The sequence below is a fragment of the Cryptosporidium muris genome, genomic scaffold (assembly GCF_000006515.1).
Source record: "Cryptosporidium muris RN66 scf_1106632373441 genomic scaffold, whole genome shotgun sequence".
Lineage (NCBI taxonomy): Eukaryota > Apicomplexa > Conoidasida > Eucoccidiorida > Cryptosporidiidae > Cryptosporidium > Cryptosporidium muris.
The window spans coordinates 37,713-56,196 of NW_002196582.1; the positions used below are offsets into that span (position 1 = coordinate 37,713).

The 18,484-nt window shown below is 29.8% G+C and overlaps 8 protein-coding genes across 8 annotated transcripts, besides 17 other annotated features; 3 read left to right on the forward strand and 5 right to left on the reverse strand.

The window, feature by feature from the left end:
• Positions 1-12: part of a sequence feature (AT_rich) that runs on past the window's edge.
• Positions 13-112: 100 nt separating this feature from the next.
• Positions 113-159: a sequence feature (AT_rich).
• Positions 160-266: 107 nt separating this feature from the next.
• Positions 267-289: a sequence feature (AT_rich).
• A 15-nt stretch (positions 290-304) lies between these two features.
• Positions 305-349: a sequence feature (AT_rich).
• A 282-nt stretch (positions 350-631) lies between these two features.
• Positions 632-736: a sequence feature (AT_rich).
• Positions 737-1,003: 267 nt separating this feature from the next.
• Positions 1,004-1,079: a sequence feature (AT_rich).
• A 111-nt stretch (positions 1,080-1,190) lies between these two features.
• Positions 1,191-1,251: a sequence feature (AT_rich).
• A 145-nt stretch (positions 1,252-1,396) lies between these two features.
• Positions 1,397-1,418: a sequence feature (AT_rich).
• A 25-nt stretch (positions 1,419-1,443) lies between these two features.
• Positions 1,444-1,468: a sequence feature (AT_rich).
• Positions 1,469-1,536: 68 nt separating this feature from the next.
• On the reverse strand, positions 1,537-2,901 carry CMU_019890 (uncharacterized protein; the record flags this gene model as incomplete). The annotated part of the gene is made up of 1 exon (XM_002142559.1): positions 1,537-2,901. One exon carries the CDS (start codon positions 2,899-2,901, stop codon positions 1,537-1,539), a length of 1,365 nt encoding a protein of 454 aa, XP_002142595.1.
• Positions 2,902-3,707: 806 nt separating this feature from the next.
• CMU_019900 (eukaryotic aspartyl protease family protein) lies at positions 3,708-6,074 on the forward strand (the record flags this gene model as incomplete). The annotated part of the gene is made up of 1 exon (XM_002142560.1): positions 3,708-6,074. The coding sequence occupies one exon, from the start codon at positions 3,708-3,710 to the stop codon at positions 6,072-6,074; it is 2,367 nt and encodes a 788-aa protein (XP_002142596.1).
• Positions 6,058-6,108: a sequence feature (AT_rich).
• Positions 6,109-7,163: 1,055 nt separating this feature from the next.
• Positions 7,164-7,185: a sequence feature (AT_rich).
• Positions 7,186-7,233: 48 nt separating this feature from the next.
• Positions 7,234-7,282: a sequence feature (AT_rich).
• Positions 7,283-7,347: 65 nt separating this feature from the next.
• Positions 7,348-8,205, reverse strand: CMU_019910 (EGF-like domain-containing protein; the record flags this gene model as incomplete). The annotated part of the gene is made up of 2 exons (XM_002142561.1): positions 7,348-7,835; positions 7,890-8,205. 2 exons carry the CDS (start codon positions 8,203-8,205, stop codon positions 7,348-7,350), a joined length of 804 nt encoding a protein of 267 aa, XP_002142597.1.
• A 178-nt stretch (positions 8,206-8,383) lies between these two features.
• CMU_019920 (uncharacterized protein) lies at positions 8,384-8,728 on the reverse strand (the record flags this gene model as incomplete). Its single annotated transcript, XM_002142562.1, has 1 exon — positions 8,384-8,728. One exon carries the CDS (start codon positions 8,726-8,728, stop codon positions 8,384-8,386), a length of 345 nt encoding a protein of 114 aa, XP_002142598.1.
• A 64-nt stretch (positions 8,729-8,792) lies between these two features.
• On the reverse strand, positions 8,793-14,393 carry CMU_019930 (SNF2 family N-terminal domain-containing protein; the record flags this gene model as incomplete). Its single annotated transcript, XM_002142563.1, has 1 exon — positions 8,793-14,393. The coding sequence occupies one exon, from the start codon at positions 14,391-14,393 to the stop codon at positions 8,793-8,795; it is 5,601 nt and encodes a 1,866-aa protein (XP_002142599.1).
• Positions 9,427-9,470: a microsatellite.
• Positions 9,742-9,763: a sequence feature (AT_rich).
• A 230-nt stretch (positions 14,394-14,623) lies between the features above and the next one.
• Positions 14,624-14,658: a sequence feature (AT_rich).
• A 278-nt stretch (positions 14,659-14,936) lies between these two features.
• On the forward strand, positions 14,937-15,548 carry CMU_019940 (uncharacterized protein; the record flags this gene model as incomplete). Its single annotated transcript, XM_002142564.1, has 1 exon — positions 14,937-15,548. One exon carries the CDS (start codon positions 14,937-14,939, stop codon positions 15,546-15,548), a length of 612 nt encoding a protein of 203 aa, XP_002142600.1.
• Positions 15,549-15,811: 263 nt separating this feature from the next.
• On the forward strand, positions 15,812-16,858 carry CMU_019950 (uncharacterized protein; the record flags this gene model as incomplete). The annotated part of the gene is made up of 1 exon (XM_002142565.1): positions 15,812-16,858. One exon carries the CDS (start codon positions 15,812-15,814, stop codon positions 16,856-16,858), a length of 1,047 nt encoding a protein of 348 aa, XP_002142601.1.
• Positions 16,699-16,748: a sequence feature (AT_rich).
• Positions 16,859-16,985: 127 nt separating the features above from the next.
• Positions 16,986-18,389, reverse strand: CMU_019960 (uncharacterized protein; the record flags this gene model as incomplete). Its single annotated transcript, XM_002142566.1, has 1 exon — positions 16,986-18,389. The coding sequence occupies one exon, from the start codon at positions 18,387-18,389 to the stop codon at positions 16,986-16,988; it is 1,404 nt and encodes a 467-aa protein (XP_002142602.1).
• Positions 17,705-17,727: a sequence feature (AT_rich).
• Positions 18,390-18,484: the final 95 nt, after the last annotated feature.

The following is an 18,484-nucleotide window of genomic DNA, read 5'->3' on the forward strand; positions in this document are numbered from 1 at the left end:
ATTTATTTATTTCATAGTAATTCTTATCTAAATATTATTACTAACTTTTCTTAAGTCTAATATATTATTCATATTATGACATCTTTTTTTCTCTTATTAAATCTCTCAAATGAAATATAAAGATATATTTAAATTAACAATTATATTTAATTATAATTACTTAGTATACTTAGAATTTATTTAATGATATATTACTGATCTTAGTTTTTTGACTTTAAATTAAGGAATTATATATTTTCATTAATAGAATATGGAGTGTTAAGAAGATAATATTAAATAATAAAATTATGCCTTGAAAAGCTGGAATTATTAATATTATCTTTTTATTCATTAATTATAATATATTTAAGATGTACTTTATATTATTTTGGACTTTTTTTTTATTACTATAAAATGGCTAGATTGCAAATATTATAAACTTGAAGAAGTAACTACTTATATAAAACATTGCTAATACTGATTTTTCTTTTGTATTAACCTAATCTTATTAGAAAATAAATGAGTAAATAAGAAATGTTTATATTTTTTTTATCTCAAATAATGTAAAATGAATAGGTATAGTAATGCATATATATGTTAGAAATGAAGTGTTTTTAAGAATATCTAAAATACAATGAACTAACTTAAACTCTTTAATAAAAAGAAGTTAAATCTTTAAATCATTAAATTTATTTAATATTAAAATTAATATTGTTTATATTACCGAACTAATAACATATTTTTATTAATAAATTTTGAACTCTAAAAGCATTATCGAGTTTCTATTGCAAGTTCACTAAAAAGAGATGTAAATTTTAAATAAAGAAAAGATATAGAGATAAATCAATTAGCTTTTAACTTCAATTTAATTTAATATCTTGAAGTAAGTTATGAACTTTTGAACATAGCTATTATAGAGGTTTTAGGATTTTATACTTTAGAAATACTTTAGATTTATTTCATATATCGGATAATCAAATATTCTCTTTCCTTTCAGAAAATGCAAAATAGAAATAATAACTCGTATTTATTTATTTATTTATATCTAATATTATAATCATATTTAACACTGAATTTTATCATTTAATTAAATATAATTTGTCTAATTTATACTAGAACTTAAATAACCTACAATTGAATCATGATATTTTTACTTTTACAATATTATTAAGTTTGTTTTCTTTAAATACTCAAATTAAATCTATAGAAAGTAAATTTTAATAAAAAGAAATATCTTAAAAACAATTTATATAGTCAATAAATATTTATATTCCAAAAAAAAAAGATTTGATTAAAAGTCTTATAACTAAATTAGGAGTGTAGTTACTTTATTAAATTTCAATGAAAATTCTAAAAAAAAGTCAAAAGTTTTGTAGTAGAATAAATATAATAGGGTAATAAATGTAATTATTTCCTGAATAAATAATTTTTTTTTTATTCTTAAGAATTATTCCTAAGTGATTCTAAAATAAAATATAAATTTAAATTTCTTGCCTTAGAGTTTTAATCTATGTATATTAAAGAAATAGTTCTAGGTATACAAAGTAATATAATAATTTATCGCATAGCTGGAGTATGTGGTACAGCTAATGCAGCTAAATTTCTAGGTCCTTTAGGCCTTCCAGATGGAAAAATTTGCCAAAATCTTAAAGTTTCATCACCTGCTCCTGTAACTATAGTTTGACCATCAGGAGACACAGCTAAATATAGAACCCTGTAAGTATGACCTGTTAATGTAACAATTTTTTGCATAGATGGCCACTTCCACAAAATAACTTGATTAAGACTATACCCATGAGTTGATACAAGTTCATTAACATTTCCACTCCATGCAATATTACAAACTTGGGATCCTGTATCTACAGCCATTACACAGCAGTTAGTTACAGTATTCCATACTCTAATGTGTCTATCTGCTGTTCCTCCCCCAGATGCCAAGAGCCCTGATTGATGAGGACTCCAAGACAAAGCTTTGACTGCAGCTGTATGCTCTTGAAACTGGCAAACTGGTGTTTCATATCCTTGAGACCAAATAAGTAATTTGTTATCATTTCCTCCGGTAGCCAATTGCATTTCATTAGGACTCCATTTAACTCCACAAACTTCTTGTTTATGACCTAACCATCTATTGCACCAATGTTCTTGTTCTCTTACATCCCTTAATAAAACTGTATGATCTCTACCTCCTGTTGCTAGTATTGGACCACACCAATCCATTGCTCCTACTCTTGCTCTATGACCTCCTAATGTACGAACTTTTTTTTGTACTGTAACATCCCATATTTGAATTGATCCTTGCCTAGTTCCAATTGCTACATGATTTCCTTGTTGAGTCCATGATACACTTGTAACTAAATCTTGTTCGGGTAAACTCATCAAGTTAGTTACTTTACTTGTAGATGCATTCCAGAGATAAAGAGATGAACTAAGTCCGACAGCTAACAAATTCGTAGAGCTCCAGTCTACAAGATTTAAATAAAAATCATCTTGTAAGTTTGGAGCATCTAATATCTTAAATGGGCCTTTTGGAATTCTTCTAGATATAGGTTCCATGCCTACACAAGCTTTTGAAAGAAACGATGGTTCCATGGTTACAGATCTCAATGGGATAGTGGCAAATGGATCAAAAATCTCATAATTTACATCTTTTGAATAATCATTCTCTTTTATACCAGTACCAGAATCTAATATTGATCTTTGTGGTACATTTAATATACAAGAATCGTCATTCCTTAGTGGTCTTGTTGTAGAAAATCCAGTAAGTGTTATTGGTAATAGCTCAGTAGCTAGCAAATCATTGTAAACAGCAAGTGGACTCTGAAATGATGGAAGTTCAGCCTTTTCATTTAATCCGAATCTACTATATCTGTCATATATAAATCTTTTACTACTATTTATAATACTACTATGGTTTGTAAGCATATCTCTTTGTTTTTTTTTTTTTTTTTTCCTGTTCTCTCTTTAACTCTATTCTACGATAGTGTTCACCATCTATATACCAAAAAAGTATGAATTGTTTTTTTTATTAGCAAGACATATGCTCAGTTTATTTCTACCATAGTTTATATACTATAACAATTGCTTCTAAGAGTCAAACTGTCAATTTTTTCATGGCTCACCGTACATGTCTAACAAGACAGATGTTGCATTAGTCTTTCTATAATTACAAGTACAAGGAAACACTAAAAAAAACGTGAAAAGTGCCCATATGATCTTCAGAGATAGAAAATATAGTATTTACATCTTTCTATTACTTTAAATCTACGCTAAATGTGTAATTGACTATAGATCTATTTATTACTATTTATATTCGGAAATATCTTAAAATGAATATTATATCAGATATATAATTATAAGACCTAAAAAAAAGTATTTCTATATCTCTTCGTATAGTTGAATTAGTTTAGTTCATTTGTATTTACCAATTAACTTGTAATCTTTACTTTTAGAACCTTTAGTGTTACAAAAAAAAAATCAAGCTTATGGCGCCAAGTGCACTTGGCGCCATATTAAAAAAATTTCCCTTTGGGGGGTTTAACGACAATTGCATTCTCTGCAATGCGTACGTCTAGTTTGTGTGCATTGTCTACATATATTCGAGGTGTATAATTCTAATTCATAAGTGGAGATTCCTACGTTTTCTTTTTTTTGGTAATGTCGGGATAAAAAATTTTATAGTAATAGTTTTACTCGAGACAAATAGAAATCAAGGCAAAGTATAGTGCGAAATGTCCAATTCCTGGTGTACTTTATTATTTTTATTAGCTATACTAGAGCTTTCTACTTATACATGTGGGAAGATCCAAATTAAGGTATATGGAAGTTTAGCATTAACAGCTTACTACTATACAGACATATTTATTGGACTACCAAGACCTCAGAGACAAAGCGTAATAGTAGATACTGGAAGTAATCTTTTAGCATTTGTTTGTACAGACTGTGAAAAGTGTGGTCACCACATTGATCCATATTATGATCCTCGTAAAAGTTTAACAAGTATGGTAGTTCCCTGCAAACCATACTGTAGATATTGTGTTGACAATGGTAATCAATGTGCATATGATATTACTTATATGGAGGGCAGTCACTTGTCTGGACGCTATTTCGAAGATTTTGTGTCTGTTAGAAATGAAAATCATGGGAATTCAGTATCTATACCATATGCTATTGGTTTAAGTACAGTATTTGGAGGTATTACAAGAGAAACTAGCTTATTTTACTCTCAAGCAGCGTCTGGTATACTTGGTTTAGCATACTCGAAAATAACAAAAGGAAGAGATCCATTTTTTCAATCTTGGTCAAGAAGGTCAAAATGGATTGGAAACCCAATTTTATCAATGTGTTTTAGTACTGAAGGTGGAATGTTAGCTTTTGGGGGCTATAACTCGGAATATTGGTTAGATGACAATAAATCCCATCGGACTCTTAACCAATCATTTAATAGTGAAGGATTTACATCGTATTTTATTCTAGATTATATTAAAAGATTTCTTAGCTATGCTCCTTATACAAATTATATAGATAAAAACTCTAAATCTTCAGATATAAATGGAGATTTAAATAGTAAAATCAATTGGACTCCGATGACAATAATTAATGGAAATTATTATGTTGAGTTACATGGTATATCTATACTTAATACTCCAATTAACTTTCCAAAAGATGATTTAGGTGGCAATAAGACTCTTAATATAATAGTAGATAGTGGAACAACGTTGACTTATTTCCCAGTTCCAATATTTAATCAGATAATAAAAGGAATAAATGATAATATAGCTGCATCTGGAAAATCTCATTATTCACCTTGGAGAAAGTTGGTTGAAACTGGATCAAGCTTGCTACAATTTGCTGGTTTAATTAATGAAAATAAATATGTACTAGATCAAGACCTTTCTATAAAATCAATAACAATTTTCCCTGGAGAAGTTCCTGGAGCTGCATTATTAAGAAAGAGAGTCTTTGTAAGAAATTTAAGTATTCTTCAAAATCTTGTAGATCTAGGCTCTTTAAAAGATGAAGAGATAAACAAAGATAGACCGAAGAACTTGAGAGATAAAAATACTACAGTTTTCGAATCAGTTGTAAATCATGAAGAAGATATTGATGAACGTGGCAAGGTTAAGATTGAAGATGGAACTAATTTATATTCTAAGATTGGAAATAGCTTTGAAAAAAAGTCCAATTCGGAAAGTTCTACAATTAGAAATAATACAAATGAAACTTCTAATTTTAATAGTTCAAATACTATAGAACCTTTAGTTTCAAGAATAATGCTAGAAACAACTCGTGGTGAGAAATGCTGGAGACTAGATAATATTGAGGAGATGCATAGATTTCCAACTTTGACTTTGCACTTTTCTCGTAATGTCAATGTTAAGTGGGAACCTCAACAATACCTTTACCAGAAGTATCGTAATACTTATTGTCTTGGTTTTGATTCAGATAGAGTAGGTAATATATTTTTAGGATCATCTTTTTTCTTAGATAAGGATGTGATTTTAGATATAGAAAATTCCAGAGCAGCCTTTGTGCAAGCTAAATGTCCTAGAATAGCCGATGCAAGAAGAACAAGTACAGCTGAAATGGCTCAATTACTAAATGGAACTTTAAAGTCACCATTAGAAGCTATCAGACACTCGGAAGTTGTTGTATTTGACTCTAAAGATAAATATTCAACAAGATCTCAGTATCCAAATGGTACTCTCAAGTCTACAAGTAACTCAGGAAAATCACTAATGAATACAGGTTCTGCAAGATCACATGGATTTAGACAAGGAATTAGTGAATTAAATGTAAATGATTATGTATTAGAGAATTCCAATAATACTAATGGACACATACCAGAAAATTCTGACAAAAAAGGCTCTTTAAATAATACTTTGGATGATGAGGACAAACTATCTGAAATTCCAATTCTTTTATTTACCAATAGTAGTAGTTTAAATATTAATGAGTACCTTATAAGTAACACTAAAGCTAGCTCAACTTCTAAAACAAGTGGTTGTAAAGCTAGTGCCCCTTTATTATCAACTTGGTCTTTACTTGGTTATTTTTTATTACTTTATTGGCATTTATCAGTTAATAAATATGAATAAATTGCAAATTTATTTTAATAGTTTAAATTTTATTCGAGAATATAAGATTTTAACCTCTAATTTTATTCAAAAGTAAATTAAATATTGTCAACTATTCAAAAACCCAATAGTACATTCTGAAATAAAGTATACAATTATTATCTCAAAATATATCTAAGTACTATTAATATGGAAATAATTTGACTTCAATAATAAATTACTTACAGATGTTTTTTTTTTAAGTCAAAAATTTTTATGGCTACCACTTAACAATTTAGAATTATACTAGATTAATTCGTAGATAAACATCTTCAATGCATAATGTATTATCAAATATTTGATACCCAAAATCATTTTTTACCAAGACTTAAATATTGAACAATTTAATTTTATAATGGATCTATTAAATTTGGTTTTAAAAATAGCACCTAAAAAGGATAATAGTATATGATACTTTCATTATTGGATTCTACTAAATTGAATATTTAACTCATTGAATAAATATATGTCAATTTCTTCAGTTTAAACAGAAAGTAGATCAATTAATATCAAGGTTTAAGTAGATTTTTATCTTCAATATTTATATTATCACTAGAAATGATACGAGAAAATTCAGCATTTCTAATGTTATTTATTTAAGAATTTGTATATTTATATTCTTTGTAGATCTTGTATATTTTTGTTTAGATTTTGTAAAAATGTCAGTGGAATAATTATGATTACTTAAATATAACCAGAAGGGAGAGTAAAACAACTCATTATACTTCAAAGTAGTAAGGAATAACACTACAGAAACCAGATAAAAATTTAAATTCTCTACTTGAGAGGATATTATATTTTAATTATTTGTAAGTGTAAATTTTAGTTTTTTCTAGATACAACTGTTTAATCATTTGGAAATGAACAATACTTCTAAGAAAGTACTTTTTGCACCTTTATACATATTTGTTATATATGTTCCAATGTTTCACATTATTCATTAGATATCTCTAAATAAATCCAATATTATGAATAAAGTACATAATAAATTGTGGACTAAAAGTATAAATATCTATAGTAAGTATTTTAGATTCTAGAGTACAAAATAAAAAACTTGTACAAATTGATCAGTATTTAATATATTATTATTTATGAAGTATATAGTATTAAGACAAAATCAATGAAGTACTTAGTAAATACGATTATTTAAAGAAAAAAAAAAAAGATTTAAATAAAAATATTGTAAAAATGAAGTTTATAAGTCACCTATGATCCAAAATGAAAAAAAAAAGTTTATTCACCACTTAAATTTAATTCAGTCTTCATTGAAATCTTCAACTTCTTCTGATGGAACTGTATCGTCTCCTTTATTTTTCTCTTCTTTAAGTCTCTTTTTTCTCTCAGCTCTTTTAATTGCTATGAAATCCATAATAACAGATAATGTACAGTATGCAATGCTTGCAAGTAAGAGAATTAAGATAATCCATGTAAAAATAATTTGACTTGGATATAAATAAACACCAGCTCCACCTATTCCATAATATACTTGATCTTGACAATATTGCCCTGTATATCCTCTGCTACATGTACAAAGAACTGGTTCGCTTGGACTAATAAAAGTACATTTTCCTCCATTCTGACAAGGATTATTTGTAATACAGATATTATTGGCAATATTACAGTTAAGGCCAGTATATCCAGATAAACACTTGCATGAATAATAGGGATATTCCATTGTACTTGTGCAAATGCCCCCATTAAGGCATAGATTAGTTGGTCCTGCACTTAAGCAAGCATCCCATTCTAAACAGTAGATATAGTAATAATGGAATAATTACGTGAATATTGGAAACTTACTAGTATCACATTTAGGGCCCGTGTACCCATCTATGCATATACATATATATTGTCTCTGGTCTTCAAGTACTCCTACCTCAAAACACTTGCCATTTTGACCACAATTAACTTGCTGGTCCCCAGAACATATTGATTCAAAAGGTATTTGTGATAATTCACCTGTTGTACTTGAATTTGGAACTTGGGTAGAATTTGTATCTACAGCCTGCACATTAGTAGCTACTACAGTCAGAAATACTGAATTAGCAATATAAACTGTGCATATTAATATTACAAGTATATTTACATCACTACATCTTGAGAATGTGCAAAGCATTATATTATATACGATAAGTTTTAAAGTAGTTTCCAACTATACCGGTATAAAGGTACCGAGTTTCTAAAGTACATGTACCGCCTACTATATTTTTAAAAAGCTATCTTACATGCAAGTCTGAAAAGATTTCTTAGGACCTTATATAGTATGTATACTATATTAAGTATAGAGTTCCTAACTAAACCAAAGCATTACTTTCATGAGACACGGATGAGAACTCCTTTTCTTCCAAATGTTCAGTATTCAGAATCCCGGGTTTTGTTTCACATTGATTTGTTGGTTTGGGAGTATGAATATTACCTTTCCAACTAGAATATATTTTTTCTATATCCTGAGGTTGAAAGACAGTACATTTGGCAACATAGGACCATAGTGCAGAATGTACTTTTTGTCTAGTAGCTTCATTTTTAGAAAGCTTTAAAATTTCATTAATTTCATCCCCAATAGTTGGAAGCAGAACTTTTAGACGAGAAACAACATCAGCATCAGCCATATTATTGCTAGAATGAAAAAGTTTTTTCATATCTGCTAATTGATGTTTAACATTGCTATGGTTAAAACAAGCTCTTGCATATCTTTTTACGTCTTTATCTGGAATATGAGAGCAAATCAACAACCACTTCAGGTAGTCCTTTTCTACCTCCAACTGTTAGGGGTCTCGGTGTGCTATTGGAACAGGTATAATCTTCTTCATCTACTATTACATCAAGTTTCTTTTGGTTCTTTCTACGTTTAGAACTAGGAACTTCGCACTTTATAGATTCACCATCCTGTTCGTTAGATGTACCTGTATACATTCTTCTCTTCTTCCTAGCAGTTTTACCAATAGATACCACTGAGTATAGATGCTTCATAATCCTCAGAGTTCTTTGTTTTAACTTGTCAAACTTAACTTGCTGAATAGATGACAGGCACAAATTCTGGTCCAAAGACATCATTGTCCAATTTGCAAATCCATAAACATAGATTCCCTTGAGGATATTAATATCAATATCAACTGACCACGGTATACCCCATGTTGGAGTGCGAAGGGCTTTTATAAGAATAGGAGGTAGTTCCAATTGTAGATATTTCTCTTCGGGATTTGAGTTGGCTACAGTAGAAGGTGAGTCATAAATGGTTGAAGTATTGGAGAATTTCTGACTCAAAACTATATTCTGATTGTTAACAATATTGTTCGTTGCCAAATTTGGTTTCTTCCCCGTACTTTTGAACTGTGGATCTTCCTCTTCATCTTCATCTTCATCTTCTTCTTCTTCTTCTTCATCCCTTTTAATATCATCTCTATTTGGTCTAGGTAGGGGACCTGTAGATAGCTTCCAAGGCTGATTTATTCCAGGATTACATTCTCTCATAAGTTTATCTAAAGCTGTTAACATTCTCAAACGATCAATTAATTCAGGAGCATTAGCTCTGTTATTTCCTAAAAGTAGTGAATTTTTCTTAAGAGTCTTATTGCCTACTATTGATAATTGTCCTTGAGTCTCTATATCTTCTGTTACCTCTTCTGTATCCAAGATATCTATATTATCAATGTTTATATTATTTTTATTAATATCATGTTCAGATATTACCTTGTTTTCACTTGGTATTGATATATCAATGTCCTTCATTATTAAATCCTGATTATTGATGAAGTTTGTAGTCCCAATATTTCCAGTTGGCATATTTTGATGTACATCACCCTCAAAATTAAAATCTGAAATAGATTTATCTTGTATTTCAGCTGGCTCATTAGTATTGCAAGTTTGTGTGTCTGAAATTTCAACTTCTCCAAGCTTGTTACTTGTTCCGCACTTATTATCATTCATGTCATCAATAGATTGGTTCTTTATTTTCTCAAAGCAAAGTGCAATGATTATTTGAGCTTCATTAAGAATAATACCATGATCTATCCTACCTTTGAAACGTGTCTCAAGCATTATATCATCTAAACGTCTATAAGGATCTCCATACTTTAAAAGAGCTCTAAAAAGTTTAAAACGTCTTTTTGGATGGAGAACACGAGAATCTCTCCTCATTCTCTTACCACTTCTCACATAATGTTGATTAAATGAAACTTCCCTATAAGCTTTATTCGAATCAAATGGATATCCCTCATCTTCTTCACAATAAACATGAGAGTAATTTGTAATCTCCGCCATTAGTTGTGCAAAGTCATCTCTACTTTCTAATGAGTGTATAGGCATTGGGTATTCAATCTTATGAAACCCTTGAGAGTCTCCATTTGCCTCATTCCCATTTAAGTCCGTTATTGCAGAATCAAGTTCACTAACCTGGTTTGTATCTGTAAAATGTTTATTATATGGTCCTAGTGGACTCATTTCAAGTGATCCACTCTTAGATTTACTACTACCCTTTTTATTTTTCAAACTCTTCTCCTTTGAACGTTTCTTTGTTTGCTTTTTACGATTTCCTCCGCTCTCTTCTATATCATCTAAATCCCCATTGAAATCTGTCAGAGACTTTGTATCTAATTCTGTGAACTCCCCATTTCCAACTAAAGTATAACTATCACCTTTATATCTTAAGGATCCATCACGCATAGCACTCTTTCTAGGCCCAGTGACTATCATACTCTTTCGATTCTCCTCTTCAATCTTTTTTCTCTCTTCTTCAGGAATAGTTTTTTCCCAAAACTCCTTACTATCGAAGTCTATCTGATTGTCATCATTAGTCTCCGTAGCTTGTTTTAATATACCAGTATTTTTATCTATGATAAGTGGTGGAGCTTCATATCTAAAGTCAGCTATGTTGGCAAAGGATCGTAACAAACCATCTGCTAATCCTTGTGTGTCATGTACATGTTCCTCTGCATCTGCCAAGACTTTATCTAGATCTATTTGTGAAGCAAAAGCTCGATCTTCATCATTTTGAACATTTGCCACCCTATATTCTGCATTATCACCTTTTTCTTCCGAAAAATGTTGGTTACCTCCTTCGTTTGCATTATTTACTTTATTACTCCACAATTTCTGAGCTCCAAATTTCAAAATTTTAGCTAACTCATCTCTACTAAATGAGGCTCCACTACCACTCTTCTTTCCATTAGGATATAAGAGTTGAGAAGCTATATTTGCAGCTGCTATAGATGTACTATGACTTTGATGTTTATTATGTGAACCCGTACTAGTGTTATTCAATCCCTGTACTACCAAAGTATCCAGAACCATTTTAGTTTTAGCCCTCTCTAAAATGTTCTCTTCAATAGAATCCTTTGTTACAAGTCTATAAATTTGTACTTGTTTAGTTTGTCCTATACGATGAGCTCTAGCTTCAGCTTGTAAGTCATTTTGAGGATTCCAATCAGAATCATAAATAATTACTGTGTCCGCAGTTGTCAAATTAATTCCCAAGCCCCCAGCCTTTGTAGATAACAAGAAGCAAAAATCATCACTATTAGGAGAGTTGAAGTGATCCATTGCCTTCTTTCTTAGCTCTTTACCCATTGTTCCATCCAATCTCTGGTGTCTGAAACCTCGAAGAATGAGAAACTCTGATATTATGTTAAGCATCCTGACCATTTGAGAAAATATCAAAACTCGATTTCCTTTCTCTTTAAGTCTAGACAAAAGCTTATCTAGCAAACATAGCTTGCCGCAACCATATATTAACTGGTGTTGAATTGTAGCAGGAGTTATTCCTTGACTTGAATCAACTTCAGGTCTATGAATTAAAAATGGATGATTACATACCTTTTTAAGCTCCATACAAATGTTCTGCAAAGATGTCTTTGTACCTCCCGTTGTTTTACTTAGTTCCTCATAATTTCGAGTTAGAATTGATTTATATAGTACTGTTTGTTGTGGAGAAAGTTCAATCCGCAAAATCCTTTCTACTTTGTTGGGTAAACTCTTTTCTACATCCTTTTTTACACGTCTTAAAACGTATTCTTGAAGTTCATTCTGCAAATTCTCTAGTTGTTGCTGTTTACTACTACCAATAACGTTAGGATTCTCTATATCTGGATATCTCTCACGAAATTCTTGATAGTAAATAAACTTCTGGGGATTTAAAAAGTGTAATAAGCTCCATAATTCCTCTAAATTATTATGTAATGGTGTACCACTTAGAAGTAAACGATACATTGTTGAAAATTCATGAAGCTCCTTAAAACGCTTGCTATCTCTATTTTTTAATTGATGAGCTTCATCTACTATCATCATATACCAATCAATCTGTCTCAAAAAGTCACAATCAACTGGACTATTTAGAATAGATGGGGTAGTTATAACAACATCGAAGCGATATCGAGAAAGATGTTTATGGCTTGATTTCTGTTTCCCTTGTTTTCCCTTAATCTTTTTATTAGAATATGGAACAAATTCATCATTATCAGAGCTCAAAACACTCTCTTTATCATCTATCTTCTCTATATCAACCTTACGTAATTCATATTCCCTAATTATTTCACGAGCCTGGGCATTCCCATGGTATAACACAACATTTGCATCAGGTAACCAGTGTTTAAATTCTCTAATCCAATTATCGCTTGTACTTTGAGGTACAACAACTAAAAAAGGAGCTACTATCTTCTCCATATATAAACAATGCCCAATAACTGATATAGTCTGTACAGTTTTTCCAAGTCCCATTTCATCTGCTAATAAGATATTCACATTCTTTTTGAAACGTGATATCATCCAGTTTAACCCATATATCTGATAATCCCTAAGATCTTTACGCTGATTAATATAATTACTAGATAAAGAATCAGAAGAATCTTCATCTTTGTTTTCCACAACTTCACTAGATTGGCTCTCTTTATTTTCCTCAGATACTATAAGCTCTTTTTTTACACTTTCTGTCCCCTGAAATATATATGTTCCATTTAAATTCCCCGTAATTTCGGATACTTCACGTTCTTTTATTTCGTCCATATATCTCGGATTTTCCTTCTTCTGGATATCTACAGACTCCAATATATCCTCATGTTTCTTAGTTAATTCCTTCATCCCCTCAACTATAGTGCCCATATAAAATGGTGTAGAAAGGTAGGGTTCGAAAGATGTAAGTCCCAGCCTTCTTAATGTATAGTCACAGTCTTTATTGTACTGAGTCACTAAATCCATCCTTCTATGAAAAGCTTTGATATATGATAAAAAGTTGTTATCTTCCAATGTCTTGTATGACTCCCAAGTACATTGATCATAAGAACAACTAAGCCACTTTACAAAGTAGAATTTATCATATCTAGTTTCTAATCTTTTCTTCTCTTCAGTAGCTTTATTAACAAATTCATCTTCAATATAATCAGTATGTTCATCAACTATTCTCTCAGGAATTAAAGCATCTAAATCTAGTTGTTTTTGAATCTCAAAAGTAATATCCTCTTGTTCAATTTCATCTTCTGTCATATATTTCCGACGATTTTCAGTTTCAGTAACTTTTCGTTGGTAATTTTCTAATCGTCTCATTCCTCCTGTATTTTCACTTAACAAAGATTCTGGAGTTTCCCAAGTATTATGTAAATGTGAGTATCCAGACCACTTGACTTGGTATTCAACTGCTTTAGATTCAGGGTTAATACGATGGGATAATATACGATCAATATTACGACTATACACTGGAACCTGCAAAAATTCTTCATTTCTATCTAGTAGTATACTATCAATATCTTTTAGGTTATCGGATATCATTGAAGATGCGGAAGAATCAGAAGAATCAGCATAACTTGCATAATTTACACTTCTCCTTTCTCTACCTGATGTTCTTCTAGGAACATTTTTAGAGATCTTCTTGTCTGATATATTGTCTTTTCTATTTTTTCGCCTATTTGAATCACGTTCATTATAGGTATCATCGTCATCTTCATACTTTTCCAAACTCAAACTCGACTTTTCATTATCATTATCACCATCATCTAATTCATTAAAATCTTCATAATCATTATCAATATTATGGCGTGAAAGATTCGTTATTTGTCTTCTATTATTCATTCTAGGCTCTCTTCTAGAAGAATATGAGTCCAAGCTGGTTTCTTCTGAAGAAGTATCCTCTTCATCTATATTTGAAAAATTGGAATACTTCATTCTTGTTACTCGCCCACTTCTTGAACGATATACTGGTCCAGTTTCCTTTGGTTTGGATTCATCCCTACTGATTGTCGTCAATTTCACATCTTTTGTAGACTTACTATTTCCAATACTGTCAGTTGAAGAATCAGAAAATTCTACGTCCAAATCCATTTACCTCAAAATAATTTATATATAGAGTAGTTCATTCAGACGTAACTAGAATGTATTAGCTACTAATAGTGCCTAGACGAGTGTCTTTCTTGCTAATAGCAAAATCATAGGCGCTGCTGTATGAAATTTGCAAGAAAGTGATATTGCGGTATTTCCTACTTGAATTTTATGATTTATAATCTTTCTATAATAATATTCATATAACCAAATATATATAACTTTCAAGATACTTATAATATACAAATAAAAGATTATAAAATTTTAAGTCAAGTGTAATTTTTCAGTATTTGAAATCTTATCTAAGTCCACACCTAGAGTTCAACTTAGTTATTATAAGATGGGGCAAATATATCTAACAAATAGATATCTATAAAAATAATGTGTATAGAGTCCCATCATTTTGGGCTATATAAATTTGCAAATAAAAAAAAAATATTTGAATCCTCAATACAGTAGCAAGTATTCTGTGCAGCGTTTAAAAGTGCATATACGCGCCTTTTATTATAAGCTTAGTTTCTTCATTATCTTAGAAAATAGGTTAAAATGCCAGGTTTCCACGGAAACGGATGTAATTGCCAACATGAAGCAAATTTAATAAATGGTGAAGATTTGTTAACTTACATAGATAAAGATTCTGTACGTACTCTAAATGAGACTATCCTAGGATCCTGTAAAACTCTATTCCGTCCATATTCGGATCGCCTACTAGAAACATCCTTGTGTAAATCTCAAGAGAACGATCCTGAACTCTTAGTATTCATCCCGTTCAAGTCTCCATGTTCTATATATTCTCTAAACATAATTGGAGGAGAAAATGGAACCTCTCCAAATCATATTAGATTGTATATAAACGATGAAAGTTTGGATTTTTCAACTATTGAAAATATGGAGCCAATCCAAAGTTTTGACTTAGTAGAAGACTTTTGTGGTGTAGTTGAATATCCCCTAAAAGTATCTAAATTTAAAAATGTGAACCTGCTAATTCTACATTTTCCTTCTAGTTTTAGCTCAAACCAAACTAACATATACTATATTAGGATATGTGGTCAAGGTACATCTTATCAAAGAAAGGCAGTAGAAGCTGTATATGAGTCTACACCCAATATTTCGGATCATATGACCAATAATGAAACCTTACAATCTTTTGATTTATAATACAATCTAAGATCATACTTTTATTCAATACTACAATATTAGATGTATATAACCTTAGCAAATTACTACTTCTAATAATTTTGGGATTTTTATTACAATATTTTAGTCAGGTCTACATATTCTCCTAAAAAACTGCACTTACAGTATTTATATATTAGCACGATACTCGTGTTTCATTAGCGCTATTTACGTATTAGTGTCTACTACTTTAGCTATAAATAAAGTAATTGTAATGCATGTATATAAATTTAAAGACATTTGATATGAAGTATAGTTTTGGAATATTGGCTTTAATAATTGCAATATGCATATATACACCTATAATAGCTACATCACCTATTGAGAATGCTACTAGAGTACTTAAAACTGAAGAACCTTCAATGAGTTCGTTATCAAAAATTGAGGAAAAGATGAATGAATATATTTTAAGTAGTAATATAAGTGAATTTAAAGATAACTATTTAACTTATATAGATCAAAATATGACTCTGAGTGAAGCTTTTAATATAGTATATGAAGTAGTCGAAAATTGCCAAATAATAAGTGAATCTCATTTTCTTTTTTATAAGAGGCATGGAAATGGTTACTATATAAATGATATGTGGGAAGTTTTAGATTGTTTTGAAGGAAATATGAAGATTTCAATGAAATTAATAAAACAATTACGACAGCATTGCAACTTCCACATTGGAAACACTAAGCTTGGAATTGTCCCTAAGACTATTGGAGAATATGTTATAAAATCATGTAATGAATTAAATTATGTAGAGAATAAAATAGCTAGATTGGTTGATTACTCATATTTAATGCGATTAATCAAGCATAAAGCAAGAGAACATAATGATGGACTTGTTAAACTTGCAGAATTAGTATACAAAAATTTGAGATTAAGTGAATGCAAATCACCTGCATATAAAAAAAAAAGCTATGTATGTGGTAGTAATAAATCACTACCAAACTCAATTATATCAAGATATAGACAAGAAAGAAGACTAGTTGAAATATTAATAAATAATCTAAAATCTATCGATGACACCTTGCCGATAAGACTTAGAAATATCCCTAAATGTATTCATTTGACAGACTTTGAATATAAGACTATTATGAACCAAGCAGCTATACTAGCTGATAACATATGGTACCCAATGGGAATTAAAATTAGAAAACATATTAATAATTTAAACAAATGTTATAATAAAAGAAGATTTATTTACTCACTCAAGAGTGCTAAACATATGAAGGAAAATAGAAAAGTTCTTTTCACTTTACAAGTACAAAATATCTTAAGACAATTGAATATTAATACGTAAATAAATAATAGCTTTATAGTAGAATCCAATTCTTTGTATATATGAGTTGTAAATTTAAAAAAACCCAGAAATAATCTGTAAATAAAAAATACTCAAGTATTTAGATCATTTCCACAATGATATCTAATTATTTGAATCCTGTCAAATTATCATCTAATTTTTTAACAGCATTAATATATTTTATCAACTGAGATCCATTTACTTTCATCCTCTTTACACGTTCAGCTATAAATATACTGTTTGCAATTATATGCTTCTGATCTTTTAATCTTGCAAAACCATTTGATTTATCTAATGAAACCCATTCAAATAACAAATCTTCAGCATCAATAGTTATTTCTTTAGATATAGTTCTAGATTTGCGAAGAAGTCTAGTAACTACATATGATATTGCATCTGCTATTGATTGGATACGGCATACTTCCAATGCAATGAGTTCAAACTTCTCACTAGAATTTTCTTTATAATCAGAATCTGAATTTAAACAATTTAAAATAATCCTTCTTATCTGTTCAGTATATACTCTTGTTTTACCAATTAAATCATAAATAGAAGTCACAGTTCTACCAATTTTAGTGAAGGCTTTCTGAGGTTTCCATAATATTGTACTCAATTGTAGTATAAAAGCTAAGTTAGATTCTAAACGATGTCTTTCAATATCCAACTTATTCCTTAACTCATCCTGAATCTCCAATTTATTATTCATATTTTCTAAAGAAGTACAATTCATAGGAGGTAATAATTTGGATTTTAAAAACAAAATTCCAGAGGGATATATAACCTCATTCTTATGTTTGCCTCTTTGCTTTCTATTTTTATTATTTGATACTTCTTGTTTGTTATAAGTAATATTAATTAAATTATTTATTGTTGAATTCTCTATATCGTCAATAAAAGATATATCATTGTCGACTCTATCTATAGTTAACTCTATATCTGTTGAATTAGTATCTGGCAATGTAAAATCTTGTATAATAGTATGAAATACAGTTTCTTTATCAGTTATAAGATGAGGTAAAGCTTTTTGGCACCACCAAATACCTAGTTGTTGTAGAGTATCTTGATTATCAATACTTTTCTTATGTTCATCTACAAATACCTTAAAATTATTCGAGTCATCTTTTTTTAACTTATTTAACTTTAATCCTCCAATATAATCCATTTTTGTATTTATTTGTAAATTTATCTCTCTTTCACAAATAGACCAATCACATCCATAGAATGTCACTGGATTTTTTGGAGAAGGGATGTATCGTGCTGGCCAACTTGGAAGTAGTCCCTTGTATTTATTTACCCAGCCTCCAAGTTTCTTAGATGCTTCATCACCACATGCAGATATAATTATTGACATAAAGTCCAAATGTTTACTTAATTCTTCAAGTTCATAGTGACTAGGTGAAAATATATTATCAATATCTTGTATCTTAAGATCCATATCATCTGTAGTACTTTCAATTCTACCAATTAAGCTACAACATAACCAATAAGTAGATACATATACTAGTATTTTTTTCCCCCAAGCCCAAGCCATCTACTATTAAAGACTAGTAATGAAATATTAACCAATTTTAGAATAGAAATTATACCGATAATAAATAATACTCTCCTTAGCGCTAAAAAAGGGAA